The sequence below is a fragment of the Globicephala melas genome, chromosome 13 (genome assembly GCF_963455315.2).
Source record: "Globicephala melas chromosome 13, mGloMel1.2, whole genome shotgun sequence".
Classification (NCBI taxonomy): domain Eukaryota; kingdom Metazoa; phylum Chordata; class Mammalia; order Artiodactyla; family Delphinidae; genus Globicephala; species Globicephala melas.
The window spans coordinates 67,521,858-67,538,478 of record NC_083326.1 but is presented as its reverse complement, the minus strand read 5'-3'; the positions used below and the strand labels follow the sequence as shown (position 1 = coordinate 67,538,478).

The following is a 16,621-nucleotide window of genomic DNA, read 5'->3' as shown; positions in this document are numbered from 1 at the left end:
AGCTGCTGTGGAAAGCAGTTTGGCGGGTCCTCAAAAAGATAAACATAGAATTAGCATGTAACTGAGCAATTTCACTCCTAGCTATATACTCAAAAGAATTGAAAACAGATACTCAAACAAAAATATACACACATGTTCATAGCAGAACTATTCACAACAGCCAAAAGGTAGAAACAGTAGAAACTACTCTTCGTTGCGGTGTGCGGGCTTCTCATTGCAGTGGCTTCTCTTATTGCAGAGCACAGGCTCTAGGCACACGGGCTTCAGTAGTTGTGGCTCGTGGGCTCTAGAGAGCAGGCTCAGTAGTTGTGGCGCATGGGCTTAGTTACTCCATGGCATGTGGGATCTTCCTGGACCAGGGCTCGAACCTGTGTCCCCTGCATTGGCAGGCAGATTCTTAACCACTGTGCCACCAGGGAAGCCCCTCAAGAGATATTTATTGATCTCCTACTGTACCCACCTTGTGCAAGATCCTGGAGATATAGAGGTGAGCAAGATAGAGGTGTGTTCTGCCTTTTCTGGAGCCTGCAGTCTAGTAGGAGAGCAAATAAAGAAGAGTAAACACAAAGGGTTGTGTAATAAAATTGGTTGTATGTTACATTCTTGTGGGTCTCTGTTGGCTTTTGCCACTCTAGCTTCCATTTTTTCTTTTACTGATAAAAAGAGAAACCACATGTCCCCACTCTCATGCCATGTATTAGGGTGAATAATGATGCCCCAAAGATGTCTAAGTCCTAATCCCTGGACTTTTCATATGTGATTAAGTCAAGGATTTTGAGATGGGAGATTATCCTGAATTACTTGGATGGGCCCAATGTCATCATAAGGCTCCTTATTAGAGGGAGCAGGAGTCAGAGGAGAAAGTGATGTGATGATGGAAGCAGAGATTGGAGTGATGCACTTTGAAGATGGAGGAAGGGACCACAAGCCAAGTAAAACAGGAAGCTAGCTCTAGAAGCTGGAAAAAGCAAGGAAATAGATTCCCTCCTGGAGCCCCCAGCCCTGCCAAAATCTTGACTTTAGCCCAGTGAAATTGATTTTGCACTTCTGGCTTCCAAAATAGTAAGAGAATAAATTGGCGTTGTTTTTAGGCCAGTAAGTTAGTGGTAATTTGTTACAGCAGCCACAGAAACCTAATATAGGCCACGTGGTTTGGGTGACCCCATGTACCCAGAACTCAGAGATGAACATGTTCCAGGCATTGCGGATCATGCACTATCCCCTGGCCTCTGTGATTAGTTCACAGATTCACATGTGATGCAAGTTTATCCAATGAGAGCCAATTCCAATGATATTGTGGGAGCTGTTGGTGCAGAGAAGCCTTACCAAAGGCTACCCCGAGAACAAATAGCAGCAGAGAAGACAGCACCTTGGAATTACTGACAGTGTTCAGGTGACAATGACACGGTTTGAACAGCTGAATCGAGCCATGCCTGAAGTCTTTCTCTGCGGGACTTCTTAGTTACCTGGGTCAATGAATTCTCTCTTTTGCTTAAAAATAAACAAACAAACAAACAACTATAATGAATGCAATTTTTTAGTTATTGTATCAACAAAAATCCAAAAGTTTAATAATATTTTGGTGAGGCTGTGGAGAAACTAGTCCTCTCATAGGTTGCTGGTGGGAACATAAGCTGGTATATCTCTCATGGAGGAGAATTGGGAAATATCCTTCCAAATTATGAAAACAGAGACCCTCTACTCTGGTATTTCTACTTTTGAAAGTTTAACCTACAGATGTATTAGCATATGGGTGAAATGGCTCTGTGCACAGGTTATTTACTAAAGCAAAGGTTAGTAACCAAATATCCATTAATAAGACTAAATAAATTATAATACATCTATTCAATAGAATATTATGCAGCTCTAAAAAAGAACAAGGAAACTTTGTATCTCTGTACTGATAAGGAAAGATATCCAAGATATGAAAGAAAATCAAGATGCATATAGTATGATATTTGTGTGCAAAAATAATTGTGTTTGCTTAAAGAATTTGAAAGGATACAAAAGAAACTAAGCAACTTGGTTGCCTATTTGTGAGGGAGATGGGAACTAGGCAGGTGGGGGATAAGATTGGTAGTGAAACCTTTCACTGTATTTCACTTCTTATGTTTTCTGGTTTTTGAAGTTTGTGAATGTATTACACTTATTCTAAAAATTAGATTTAAAAAACCAATTTGTACACTGTGATCCAAGTTTAGTAAGAAAATAAATGTGCATGAAATCAGAAAATAGAAAACATCTAGCCTATAAGTGGTTATTCTGGATACAGTGGGAAGTAAATATTGTACTGGTTCTGTGGAATCAGGGAAGGAATAGCATAATTTCAGGGTCTACCAACTCTCTGCATTGCCAGAACAGGTGCCCCATCAGGCATTTTAAACCAGTTGCTCACCCAAACTGTCACATATTTTAACTCGAGCTGTTGTTACATCCCAGCACATGGGTGAGTGATTGGATTTTAGGTCTTTTTGTAGGACTTTACATTTCAACTTGTTAGACTGGGTTCATCTTCGAAATATTTTGGGACCCCCATCCATTCACTCATTTCACAAATACTCTGAGGGTCCTTCTCCACCAGCCCCACTGGGGAGTGCTGGGGTTTCCTTTCCCACCTTAGGTCATCTGCAGAGGTGGGGGAAAGCCAAGTTAGAACAAGATGTGGTGAGAGCCCAGGAAGTTGAGGTGATCCTCTGGTGGGGACCAGGACACAGGCCCACAGACAGCAGGGAATAGGTGTGGCTAACAGGCTGTGGTTGGCCTAGTGTGACGGGTAATGAGAGCCTGACTCCAGATGAGGACAGAGCCCAGCTTGGCCACTGACTGGTGGACATGAGGCCGAAAAGGAGGGACAGGGCCGGAGAGAGTGAGGCTTCCAGAGCCTGGGAACACTCCAGCAGGGGAAAGGGCATCAGGAAGGTAAGGCCTTCCTCACTCAGGAGGCCTCTTCTCCAGGTGGAAACCTGGAGGCAGAGACAAGAATCGCTCCCCTTTACTGAGTGGTGCTTGGTGTTGGACACGGTCCTGAGTTGATTCTTAATTCCCACAACCACCCTGGGAGGAAGGTTGACTGTCACCTCTAGTTGCAGATGAGGACCCCCTGAGGCTTCGAGTGATTCATGCAATCTGCCCAGGGTACACAGCTGCTCAGGGGTGGGACAGGATCCAGCTGGTAGGTCTGACACCAGGCTGTAACTCTTGACCACCACAGTTCTCTTGGTGTACTTGTGTTGCTGAAATGAATAAATGGCCCAGAAGGAGCACCAGCCTGAAGCTACGTTGAGCCTGAAGCTACTCTTGTGGAAAGGAAAGCCTTGGAGGCAGACAGACCTCGCTGGGCTTGCATCCTGGGTGGGCAGCTCAAGAACCCTGTGAGCAATGGACAAGTCATTTAACCCTCTGAGTCTCAGTTTCCTCATCTGTAGACATGAAGGGAATGTGTACCCTTGGCAGCCTGCAGTAATTAAATAGGACAGTGAATGTAAAATCATGACTAGCACAGGGCCTGACCCAAAGTCGATGCTTGACATCTGAGCTCAACAGAGAGGCTGCTGAACACCATGGAAAGGCCAGAGTTGGGGCTAGCTACAGAGACAGGGAGAAAGTTCCTTTGGAAGCCTGGCAGCTCTGCTCCATCCCATGGATAGGGCTTTTAGCTTTGTTTCCCCAGAGTGATCATCAGGAATGCCCTTAAAATAAAAGGGGTCTTTGGATTTACTTGCAGAGAAAACAATTAGGGGAGGGCAAGCTTGGAAAAAGGGAGAGACTAGGAGACACAGAGAAATCAAAAATATGGGTAGTAGCTTTAAAAAGGCAAGGAACCTGGGCTGAGTCCCAGGTGTGGGAGGATGACAGAAGGGGGCTGCCATCTGGGATGTGCCCCAGTCAAGGCCAAGGCCAAGGCTGAAGAGGAAGCTTTGAGGTCCTCCCAAGCCAGGCCCCTTCCCCCTAAACTGCCCACTGGTGACACAAAAGGCTCAGTTCAGTAACTCAAAGGGGCTGGATTGTCTTGGGCTTCTCACTAGTTTTAAAACCTTACTCCTGAAGGCCAAAGGATTCTTTTGTTCAGCTTGTTCCTTTCAAGAGGGAAAATCTCTTCTGGAGGGTGACAGGCCCTGATATCCTCTGCCCAGGAAGCAGAGCCTCCTCCCAGCCCTCACAAGCTGTCTTTGCAACCTTGTCCCAGCTCTCGGAGACGGGCTTGTGTGCTGAGTCAGTTTGGCCGCCTTCCAGCCAAGAAGACAGTGAAGGCTGCAATGCAGGGGCCATTAAAGGAACTATTTTTAGGCTCCATTTCAATCTTATTCAGCACAGGCTGTGAGATGCTAGGCTTGAAAGTGGCCAGACCAAGGAGATGCTGGCGGAGACAGAGTCCCAGGCAAGTAGGTCAGGGAAAAGACAAAGAAATCTCACTATGGGAGAGAAAGAAGCTCCCAGAGGTTCATGTTGCTGTCCAAGGTGCAGGAGACAGACGAGGGGAGCTTATCAGAGAATCAGCCCTCCTGCATTACCTGAGGAGTCACCAAGAAAAATGAGGAAAGTACAGCGACTTCCAAAAAGAGACTAGGGCAACATGCACCTGGGGAGCTCATTAAAAATATACCTCCCTGGCTCATCTTAGTTATCTGAGTCCAAATATTACAGTGGGGATGTGTGTTTCCAACCTACTCCCAGGGTAGGTGACTCTCACACACAATGAAGTTCAAGGACCTGAGGTCTGGAGAGTATCTAGGTCTAGAATTCAAAGGAATGATCCAGACTGAGGGGAAGGAAAGGCACAGGTGGTGGTGGTTATTTAACAACCCCCAGAGGTGCCATTCTCCTTTCCTCACTGGTCTCAGGCTTCCACCTATAAAGTGCAGGGTCCTGGCAGGACTAGGAGTCTCTTAGTTCATTGTCAGATGTTTATAACAGCCACCAATCAGGAGAATTTGGCCATCAGAGACAGTGGAAAGAGTGAGGGGAAGGGGGAAAAAGAGCTTTTGCTTTTTGTGCTATGCGACTTTGGCTTCCCCGGCCACCTGCTAACAGCAGGGACTTAGCATAACAAATACCAAGATAATGAGGACCTGCCAAAGCAAGGTGAATTGTTCTCACTCTGCTTTTCTTGGCCACCTAGGGAAAGCCTATCCACACATGCTCTTTCACATTGTGCCTTGGCTCCCACCTGCCCATGCAGACTGCAAAGCCACCCCTTCTTCCCTAAGGAGACACAAAGGCCACATGGTCAGGTGACACTTTAATAGGCTAGAAATAGAAAACCTGTCTTTGGAGACTATCAAGAGCCACATGCTTTACATGTACCTGTCCAGTTTTCCCAGCACCACTTATTGAAGAGGCTGTCCTTTCTCCACTGTACATTCTTGCCCCTTTATCAAAGATAAGGTGACCATATGTGTGTGGGTTTATCTCTGGGCTTTCTATCCTGTTCCATTGATCTTTGTTTTTGTGCCAGTACCATACTGTCTTGATTACTGTAGCTTTGTAGTATAGTCTGAAGTCAGGAAGCCTGATTCCTCCAGCTCCGTTTTTCGTTCTCAAGATTGCTTTGGCTATTTGGGGTCTTTTGTGTTTCCATACAAATTGTGAAATTTTTTGTTCTAGTTCTCTGAAAAATGCCAGTGGTAGTTTGATAGGGATTGCATTGAATCTGTAGATTGCTTTGGGTAGTAGAGTCATTTTCACAATGTTGGTTCTTCCAATCCAAGAACATGGTATATCTCTCCATCTATTTGTATCACCTTTAATTTCTTTCATTAGTGTCTTATAATTTTCTGCATACAGGTCTTTTGTCTCCTTAGGTAGGTTTATTCCTAGATATTTTATTCTTTTTGTTGCAATGGTAAATGGGAGTGTTTTCTTGATTTCACTTTCAGATTTTTCATCATTAGTGTATAGGAATGCAGGAGATTTCTGTGCATTAATTTTGTATCCTACCAAACGTAAGATAGATAACTAGTGGGAAGCAGCCGCATAATAGCACAGGGAGATCCGCTCGGTGCTTTGTGACCGCCTGGAGGGGTGGGAGGGAGGGAGACGCAAGAGGGAAGAGATATGGGAACATATGTATATTTATAACTGATTCACTTTATTATAAAGCAGAACCTAACACACCATTGTAAAGCAATTATACTCCAATAAAGATGTAAAAAAAAAAAAAAAGAGCCACATGTGCGCCAGAGCAGAAAGCAGAGGCGCAGCAGTTGGGTCTGGGGGGAAACAACAGGCTGAGTGGGAGGTCAGCGATGGCTGAAGAATCCTTGAGGATGGTTATATTTAAATGGCTTCATCCTGCTGGGGCCCCTAGAGAAACAGGAGAAGGGAGAATAGTGTTAATACTATACCCTTTGGGCTGATAAAATAAATTACAATTCATCCACACTAATAGGGACTACTATTAGCTGTTAAGGAAAAAAAAAAAAGGAATGTTGTAAGAAAAGCAGACTGCAGAACAATATGAAAGGTGTGATGCACTTTTGAAAAAATGTCTTTATGTGCCTGCAAAGGCATGAACACAAACCTGGAAGGGCCCTCACTGACGATGTGCACTTTGGGGGACAGGGCCTGGGCATCTTCACTTTTTAGTGTTTTTACCAAACTGCTCACTGTTGTTTGTTATATTTAACAACAAACATGTTTTATTTCTATGATTAAAGAAAAACCATAAAATCCTCCTTTGCAGGGAGATTCCCATGCAGGTAGGAGTCTGGGTGTGAAAAGAATCTGTACAAAGTTCCTGCCAAGAGCCACGTGCTTTATACTCATTACTTCTCAGACGCTATTTCTATCATTTTATAGATTTTAAAGATGAAGAAACAGGCTTAGGGACGTAAACTGTCTGCCCAACATTATATGGTCAGAAAGCAGCACAGCACAAATTCAAAACCAGGTCTGATGCCAAAGCCTGCTGGCCACAGGCAGGCTGACAATCACAGCCAAAGCCTGGACCCTGAGAAGCTTAGGTGCTTCAGCTCCAATCCTGAGCCCCCCAAGCAAAACTTCACACAGGGTTCTTTTCCATACAACTCCACAGTGAATGGCATCCAGCTAAAGGGCCTCTCGTTTATCTGCCTATGACTGACATTCAATGGTAACCAGGAGGTGACACCTTGGATCTTGGTCTGAGGGAGGGTGAGAGGCAGTGTGTGGTATGTGTGTGTGTAGGGGTGTGCAATCACTTACTTAAGGGAGGGCTTACTCTGCCTGCACTGTGCTTGGCACTTTGCATGCTCTGCCTGGTTTAATTTCATCCTCCCAACAACACCTGAAGTGGATGCCATTTTAGGGATGAGGAATCTGAATCTCAGAGGGGTTAAGTACAGACCCCAATCACATAGGCTGGAGCTGCAATTTGAACCTAGGCCTTTCTGGCCCCAAAGGCTTTGCTCTTTTTTTTCCGACCGTGCCGCACTGCATGTGGGATCTTAGTTCCCTGACCAGGGATCGAACCCGAGCCCCCTGCGTTGGAAGCACGGACTCTTAACCACTGGACCACCAGGGCAAGTCCCCCAAAGCCTCTGCTCCTAGCCATGACGTCATGTACCTCCCCAACATCAGAAGGGTGCAGTCATCCAGGTAAGTCTAGGCATACAGCTGATGGAGACCCCATAGCCTGAAGGTACCCAGCCACAGGCAGAGCCAGACCTTGCGTTTCCTGCGGCCCAGGCCAGCCCTTTGCAGCCCAGCCCCTTGGCCTGATCCCAGTGGTCAGCTGAATTCCAGGCCAAGAACCTCACATCCCACATCTCATCAGTCATGGAATTAACTGGATCTGAGTAGCCAAAGGAGCACCTTCCCAGAATGTCCTGCCAGAGGAGCTCAGCCTGGGAGACATACCAACCACTTCAGAAAATGGGTCCTTCGGGAACCATTAGATAACAGAATATAAACACTGGCTGTGTGAGAACTCCCACCCTGGAAATGTGCTACAGCAGGCTGGGAGCGGGGGTAAGAGCTGAGTTCTCACGCAGACACACCAAGGAAAGCAAGTCCTAGAAGGCACCAACATCTAGCCGCCAGCTCTGCCTGTCAGCAGCCACTCCGGGGCTGCAGCTGGTTATTATCAGCTAGCATGACAAACCAGGCCAGGTGGAGGTGCCAGACGGAGGTGGGAGGATGCTGGGACAGCTTCCAGGAGCTGAAGCTGGCTGTGTGAGAAGAAGGTAAGGGGCAGGTAAGGCACCTTTTAGACTGACAGAGAACAAAGGGATGTCCTGATTAGATACAGATGCTAGCCCTTCGCAGACATCATTCCTCCCCAACCCCTTGCCCAAAAGGGAAGGGATGCCTGAGCAGTGTGGACTCTATAGAGTTCTGAAACTGGCTCTAAGAACGCTAGTTAAGGAATGAAAGGGAAAGAAAGGACCCAACATCAAGGAGAAAGGAAAAGCAGCTAGCAGTGCCGTGCATGTAGACACGCTAAATACCAAGCTGTCAGGGCCTGCTGGCATTTTCTGAGCCTCGGCCTGTGCCAGGATCCATTCTGGAAGCTTTACATGAACTCTCTCTACTTCATCATGAGTTAGAAAGTAACACCTTTGGGAAAGGTTCAGAGCTGAGCTGAAGTGACTCTTCCAAAGTCACACAGCTGGTGAGCAGGAAAGCAGAGATCTGCACTTGTGTTTGTGTTACTTCAAAGCTAGTTCCTTCTGTGACGCCTGACTGCCTATAGCTGCGATCCCCCGAGATGTTTGAGTACCTTAGGAAGTATAGCAGACTCTGGGGACTGGTGGAATGCATAGAGTTTAAAAAGTTCATTTGGACCATGAAAAGCAAACCTACTGTTTTCCACAGAAAGTAGAGAAAGGCAAGTTCAGTCAAATCCTCTTGCTCACTTGGCGTGTGACCCACCTCTGGGGGGTGTGCATGATGAACAACTGGACCAGGCTGGTAGGATGGGGGCCACAGGGAAAGTTTTAGGAATAAGGGAGCAAGCTCTCCCCAGGAAATCTGGAAGCAGGATTTTAATTTCCACAGTGAATGGAGACTAGTGCACCGGGAAACGTGCGTGCCTTCCATGCCAGGCTCACCTCTGCCCCAGGTCCCTGTGAGAGGCAGGGCTGGAGGTCCCTGGACCCGGCACCCCCACCCCTCCCCTCACCTCACCTGAAAAGCCGCAGACACATTTTCTCCTGGGGAAATTCCTTGGGCCCCTCCACGCTGTCGTCGTGGCTCTCCGTCTCCAGGTAGACATCCAGCAGCACGCACAGGCGCTGCAGCTGGTTCGTCAAGAGCTGGTGGCCGGGCCAGGGGCCACACAGCTCCTTGTAGCACACATTGACTTCACTCTCCATGGCCTATGGGTGGGAAAACCAGAAACTAAGCACCACTTTCAGGCCAGCTGGGTCTGATGGTTTCACAAGAACTGCACCCAGGCCTCCACGGGAGCTGGGCCTCTGCAGATCAAGCCGGACCGACTTGTCCCGAGGCTCCCTCTCCTCAAGACAATGGGGTCTTCCTGATCCTGACTCGGAACTTTCCCTGCCTTGCACATCCACAGACAGAGACGAAGATGTGTAGAAGATGAATCTCAAGATGAGATCCAAATCAGGTGTTAGGGTTAAAAACGTGCTCCATGACTACTGAATCAAATCCACAGGTATAACAATAATTAACAGGTGCAATGATCTCGGACATCATCTCATTCCAGCACTTTCTGTGCATCTGAGTTTATTCTCATTTCCACAAAAGCCCAAACAACAACCTTTCACAGCAGGTATTTATATTACCCCTATTTCATAAATAGGGTGAACCTGTGGACCCCAAGCTAGATAAGGGGTTGGGATGGGTCTGAGCTCTTTCTGCTACTATGTCATGCACCCTCCAGCAAACTCTACAAATCCCGGCAGACCCCTCTGCCCCGGGAATTGTGCCAGTGCCCAAGCCCTCAGCTGCGGCAGGTTCGGCCACTGCCCACCTCCCCAAGAAGGTTCTCCCTGCTCCTCCCACCACCCCCAGCAGGTCCTTACCCGAATATTGTCGTCGTTGTTGTTGGTTTTCTCCCCTTTCCAGTTCAGACAGAGCTGGAAAATGGGTGGGATGGAGGAGTAGCCGGGGTTCAGCACCACGGCAGCCTGGAGCTTAGCTGGGAAGGGATGGGAAAGGAGGAAAACTCAGTTCTGAGACCTGGCTTGTTAGCCGAGGCATGCTCCCCGCTGGACCCCTGAGGGGACACGAGCCACGACACCCCTCTGTGTCTCACATTAATCCAAGTGCTCAAAGCACATTCTGGTACTGACTTTTACTTTTGTTCTAGAATCTCCCAAGTGGAACTGCCAGGTTGCAGAAAGTGAGGTCCTGTGACTCTGGTCCCTCCAAGGACACAGAGCTGTGTGGACTCCCCAGAGTCTGGTCCACAATGAGTTTGCCCAAGAGTTCTATTTACTCCTTTGGCAGAAGTTTGTTTTCATTGGCATTTATTTGCCAGCAAGTTAAGGATTTTCCCATGTGAAGGTTTCCTGTTTTTCCTTTTCAACAATATTGGGTATTAACTGTTACATTAGTCAAATATATTTTTTCTATTCTGTTCTTTATCTTTATCTATTTTGTTATGTGCAGCTTTTTCACAGCTAACATTTAATGACTACCTACTGTTTTCCAAGCATTGTGCTAAGCCCTTTGCACACATTTTATTTCATCCTAATAACGATTCTGAGGTAGGTACCATTATTATCATCCCATTTTACATATAGAAAAACTGAGGCTCTGACAGAAACTTCCTTAAGATCATCAAGCAGCTGCAAAGCAGCAATGCTGAGTTTAATCAGAACTACCTGATGCCAAAGCTGTGTTCATAATCATTAAATGAAATATTTGCATTTTTTAACTTTTTCATTTTTTCTCTGGTGATAGCCTTTGCCTTTTTCAATAGGATGACATTTATCCTTTCCATCAATGGGCTAGGCATTTAGCCACTCCTTTTCATTATTTATGGAGAAAAAAAGGAACTCTCTGACCCACCAGTAATTCAAATAAATAAGAGAACAAGAGAGTGTAGGTTAAAACAATTCTTCCCTGACAGTCACAACAACATTTATTAAAAAGTGACACTTTCCTGTTGTTTCTGCGGTAACAGTTTGCACATATTTCGGGGTTTATCTCTATTCACTAATTTTTGGTTTTTAACCCATACCATGTAACTGTTGTCCACTTATTCATTTAAATTTCACTCTTAATTTTTCAAATTCTATAATGCATCTAATGAAAATTTAAATGATCACATTCATTCCATGTACGAATCTAGAATACTTATCATCTTTCCAAGCTTTCTTCCGCTCAACCAGGAAGCAGAAATGATGTCCTCCAATGACCTCCCACCCTTGGGGCTTTGTAAATTTACTGGATGCATATTTTGTGCCCTTTCAAAATAGCACTCTGTTGTTTAGGGATGAGGTTAAAGTATTTTTTAAAAGGGGAGAGGATGGAAAGCAAATGCAAAATTCCAAATAGCAGTCACCTATCGTCAGGGTGAGAATGAAGTGGGATCAAGGAGCCTCAACTGTATCTGAAATTATTTAATTTCCTCAGAATATTTCTAAAAACATGCAAAGAAAAAAAAAGGAGAAGGGAAGAAATAGAGACAATTGAACATCAAAGAGTGCAAGCTTTCCTGACATGTCTCGTACTGTCTTGGAACTACAGACAACTTCCTCCGCCCGGTGGCCTCAGCACTGAGCCCCTGGGGTGGGATCCTGCAGGCTGTGCCAGACCTGCCAAGGCTGGGGCCGGATGACAGCACCACAGGCAGCATCAGGGTGGCTCCAGCAGGAAACCCTGGCCGATCAGATGCCAGGACAGCTGTGAGGTATCACAGCTCTCGATGCCTCCCAAGTGAGTGCAGGGACTGCAGAGGGAGGAGGGTCCTGCACTTCACATCCTGAGAGTGACAGCCCTTCCCTGAAGAGGGGGACGAGCAAGCATCTGATTCTAAAATGTAATGAAACAAAGGGGCTAAGAGCTCAGGCTCAGAGGTCAGACTGGGTTTGTAACTAAGCCCTACTTTCCTCATCTACAAAGCAGGAATATCACCAGCCCCAGGACTGTCCTAAGGATTAGCTGATAAACCACGGACATGACTGTTGCAGAACAAGTCCTGGCTGAATGCTGCCTCTCACAACTATGACTGTTTGCTAAGTCCCCACTACAGGATTCCAGGATCTTTCGCTTCCTTTGGGCAACTCCCAGGAGTGTTTTATTCTCAGCGGCTCCCCTTGCCTAGAGCAACTGTGATCAGCAGAGCAATTACCTGTGCCCCTTTCCACGAGTGCCATATAGTAGAGATTGGTGTCCCCAGCCAGTCCCGCCTCCATGATGTCTTTGGTAAAATGCAGTTCCTAGAAGTCACCAAGGACAAGGGGTGAACTGCTGGCTCCTCTAGTCAAATCACCTGCTCTTCTGGTGGAGGAGCAGGAGCTGAAAGGTGACGTGGGCCTGCAGTCCCCAGGACAGCAACAGTGGCCTGTCACCCCTCCACCTACCGTATAATCCTCATGGGGAATCGTCACCCACTTCACCAGGCGAGAGACAACCTTTGCAGGGAAGAGGTACTGGCAGTCACTGGTAACTGGCACAATGCCGTGTTCTAAAAGAGAGCAGGACAGGTGGTGTCACAGGTAGAAATCAGCTGTGTAACTAGCTGTGTAACTAGCATCTTCTGTAGGGCTCAGATGGCCCTGCCAACTGTCCAGGTACACTCGGTACTCAGGTGCCCAGGTCAACATGTGCCAGAAACGAAGGCACACCAACCTGACCTTTACCCAGTGCTTGTGCTTGAGGCCGGACCCAGCACCAGCATTCACAGCACTTTATCCTTAATGCAAATGATGGCCTGCCAAACAAAAAAACCCCCTGCAGCCAGAAACAGAGATGTACGGTGTCTCTGCAGCAGTGACTGTTAATTAGACCAAATAGCCAAGAGGGCTGTTCTCAGAGCTCACCTTGATGGAGAAAGGACTGAAGTGTTCTGTGTTGGTTCCTCTAAGGGAAAAGAGCAGGAGGACTGCTCCAGGGTGAATTCCTGCTGGCGTTTCAATAAGCAAACGTGCCAACATGGTAAACGCTGTCCAGGATGACAATCACCCAACCCTGGGACAAAACAAACTAAGCAATGCTGATGGGGAGCAAGTAATGCTGCCCTGGAGAAAATAGGGTCCACGTGAGGCCTTCAGACGGGTCCTGGGAACTCAAAGCCTTTCCTGACAGTGGCTCTTTTAGATCAGAAAGATCTTAACCCTCACTCCTTACAAGTCCCTTGTACATGGTAGGCTCTTACAAGTATTTACAGAATGAACAAATGAAAAGCCCCACATGGCCATCATCTTGGTCAAGGGCTCATCAGAATAACCTGGGACCTTATGGAAAACACAGGGGCTCAGCCCCACCCTGGAGGATGTCAGCTCAGGTGTCAGGGGAGGGATGAGGCGTGGATCCCTGGACAGCTGTATTCAAGTAAGCTGAGCGTAAGCTCCACAAAAGCAGGGCTCTGTCTTGTGCTCATGGCTCTTCTCCCAGCACTATTCTGGCTGCCTGGAATGAATTAGGTTCCTATTAAAACGCACATCAGGACTTCCCTGGTGGCACGGTGTTTAAGAATCCGCCTGCTGGGGCTTCCCTGGTGGTGCAGTGGTTGAGAATCCGCCTACCAGTGCAGGGGACATGGGTTCGAGCCCTGGTCTGGGAAGATCTCACATGCCGCGGAGCAACTAAGCCTGTGCACCACAACTACTGAGCCTGTGATCTAGAGCCCGCGAGCCACAACTACTGAGCTCGTGTGCCACAACTACTGAAGCCCGCATGCCTAGAGCCTGTGCTCCACAAGAGAAGGCACCGCAATGAGAAGCCTGCACACCGCAACAAAAGAGTAGCCCCTGCTCGCTGCAACGAGAGAAAGCCCGCGCGTGGCAACAAAGACCCAATGCAGCAAAAAATAACAAATAAATAAATAAAATAAAATAAATTTATATATATAAAAAAAAGAATCTGCCTGCCAATGCAGAGGACACGGGTTCGATCCCTAGTCTAGGAAGATCCCACATGCTGCAGAGGAACGAAGCCCGTGTGCCACAACTATTGAGCCTGTGCTCTAGAGTCCGCGAGCCACAACTACTGAAGCCTGTGAGCCACAACTACTGAAGCCTGCGTGCCTAGAGCCCGTGCTCTGCAACAAGAGAAGCCACTGCAATGAGAAGTCCGTGCACCCCAACGAAGAGTAGCTTCCGCTTGCCACAACTAGAGAAAGCCTGCACATAGCAACGAAGACCCAACACAGACCAAAATAAATACATAATTAAAAATATATTTTTTTTAAATAAATAAAACGCACATCAAAGTCTGACGTGCACTGACCTAGCATGATGCTCCTGACCAATCTGCTAACCTGGGCGCCCAAAAGGCTTTGGGCTGAGACAGCCCTGGTGGCCCTGAGGAGAGCTCAGACCTCTGCTTGGCAGCCTACAGCTCTCCCCAGTGGCCCAGCTAACACCTCTGCTCAACAAGAGCCAGAAAGCCAGCCCGTTTTGATTTGTCATCAGGATTCAAGAAATCTGAGTGCAGGGCTCCGTTGTCTTTGTCCCTGTGTTGTCTGAGTGGCTCTCAGGTCACAGCCCTAACTAGCACCAGCTTACCCAGGGAGGCAAACTGCTTGTGGAGGGCCAAGCGGGACTGCACCCTGGTCTTCAGCAGTTTCATGGTGGTCTCCATGTGGCTGGCGCTCAGAGAATGGTCAGTGATCACAGTGTGCTGTGGAGGACAGCGAGTGGCACACATGTTAGTAGCTCCCCATCCCTTCCTCCAGGCACCCCTCTCTCCTAGGACTTGCCTGCCCGTGGCAACCTGGACTACCCACGTCCTGAGATGCCTTCTGGGGACAGCAGGGTTTCCCTACTGTGACAGGCCAGAGGCTCAGTCCCAACAGGAACGATACAAGGTGCTGAGATCTTAAGAGGTCCCCTAGGGTTCATTTCTGGCACCTTCGTAAATAAGACCAAGGGGTAGCAGCGCCTGGAGCTGCACTGCACGCAGGGCAAGGATCCAAGTTACTTTGACCTAGAGGGCTAACAGGCTCATGGCAAAGGCAAAAGGTACCTAAACACTTGTAGGCCTTGGAAATTTTAGTATCCTGAGTGGAGGGAAGATAGATCATAGCCCAGAGGGATAGCATTCTGCTAGTTCAAAGTCCCAAAGCCCTTCTGGAGTCTGTATGGGACAAGAGGAATAGAGGTCCTCAGCCGAGGGGACCGGATCAGTAGACACACCTGGGGCTGCTCTTTGGGGAAGTGGAGGCCACCCATCTTCTGCACCCACAAATAGGGATGCCCTAAGTCAAGTACGTAGTCCCTCAAAGTCAGGATGCTGCAGATAAGAACACAGAATGAAATGATTCTATAAGTCATTTCTGCAGTGGTCCCCGGATATATCCCTCCTCCCACCTTCTCATCCCCCCAAAACAGAACGGTCCCACAGGCTCAGCTGCACCCACGGCCAGGCTGCCAGCAAAGCCTCTTAACTTCATCAGTTCCCTACTGTGAATTTCATCTCTCCTAGTCACTTTTCTCTTTTTCCCTTGGCAGCCTTCAACTCATTAGCAAATATCAATAAAAAGGCAGTACACTTGATCTCTTCATCAGTCCACCAATTTATAAAATATTTTTTAAACTTTAATCCTCAGAGAATTAAAATGTTAAATACATCTATTATCACGTTCCCAGAGTTTTGATCCTTCCACCCTTCCCCACCCTCCATGGCCTCATAAGCAGGAAAAGGCATGTGTTCCCTTCTCTGGACAGAGCACTCCCTCTTGCCCAGCCGCCTCCCCTGTCCCCTGGGAGGCCTCTGGCCCTAACAGGTCTCCAGCTTTGGGTTTGAGCCACAGGAGAAACTCAGAAGCAGAGAGGCTGGGAGAGGAGGAAATGCTGCTGACTCACCCAACTTTATCAAACTGATACTGATTGGCTGGATTTGGAGTTTTCTTTCCATGATCCCCAGGATACAAACAGCTCAGTACTGAGTCAGGAGACAGCAAGTCACTGGAAGAGGAAAAAGACTGCAGTGAGAACGCCGGCCAACCCATTGCTTCCACGCAGACGTGGGCATTTGGCGGTGGTAACGCCCCCTCTCACTGATGATCAAAGCCAGACACTTTACATGCCTGAGGTCATCAGATAGTCATAACCCTATGAGGTAGGGAGTATCATCATTTCCATTCTACAGAGGAGAAGATCAAGGCTTTAAAAGATATGGCTTGTCCAAGATCACACTGCTATTAAGTGCTGGAGCCAGGATTTACTCTATTCCATCAAAGACAGTAATACTCTTAAACCACCAATTTTTTAAGAAACCTATCCCTTCAAGAGTCACATGGTGACCAGAGCCTTTTCCTCAGGGGAGCAAAGCCCTGTGACACAATAGGAATAATCAGAATTTTCATAGGAGCAAAACAGATCCCTTCTAACCCAGAGAGATCCAGTGTGAAGCTTTGATATTGTGCTTATCTCACTTTTTACCAAATCTCATGCTATCACAGAAATAGGTCCCCTTTAAAATTCCCAGAAAAAGATATATCACATAGACTGGAGACAAGGTGACCTAGTGCTGTAAGCAGAGAGACACGGTGATGCCACAGCCA

At 47.4% G+C, this 16,621-nt stretch overlaps 1 protein-coding gene across 7 annotated transcripts in view; it reads right to left on the bottom strand.

The window, feature by feature from the left end:
* Nucleotides 1–6,079: 6,079 nt before the first annotated feature.
* The window catches only part of THOC5 (THO complex subunit 5), a 32,681-nt gene continuing 22,139 nt past the window's right edge, over nucleotides 6,080–16,621 (bottom strand). For 4 of the 7 annotated variants that reach the window (XM_060310053.2, XM_060310055.2, XM_060310054.2 and 1 more), the window contains exons 16-23: nucleotides 15,921–16,022; nucleotides 15,252–15,348; nucleotides 14,622–14,736; nucleotides 12,477–12,580; nucleotides 12,245–12,332; nucleotides 9,969–10,084; nucleotides 9,106–9,296; nucleotides 6,080–6,303 (exon numbers count right to left, since the gene is read on the bottom strand). In XM_060310053.2, the coding sequence (XP_060166036.1) occupies nucleotides 6,240–6,303; nucleotides 9,106–9,296; nucleotides 9,969–10,084; nucleotides 12,245–12,332; nucleotides 12,477–12,580; nucleotides 14,622–14,736; nucleotides 15,252–15,348; nucleotides 15,921–16,022 (877 nt within the window). In that variant the 3' untranslated portion in view covers nucleotides 6,080–6,239. The remainder of the gene's footprint in view (nucleotides 6,304–9,105; nucleotides 9,297–9,968; nucleotides 10,085–12,244; nucleotides 12,333–12,476; nucleotides 12,581–14,621; nucleotides 14,737–15,251; nucleotides 15,349–15,920; nucleotides 16,023–16,621) is intronic. The other 3 variants (XM_030860751.3, XM_060310057.2, XM_060310058.2) reach the window with 1 other exon arrangement.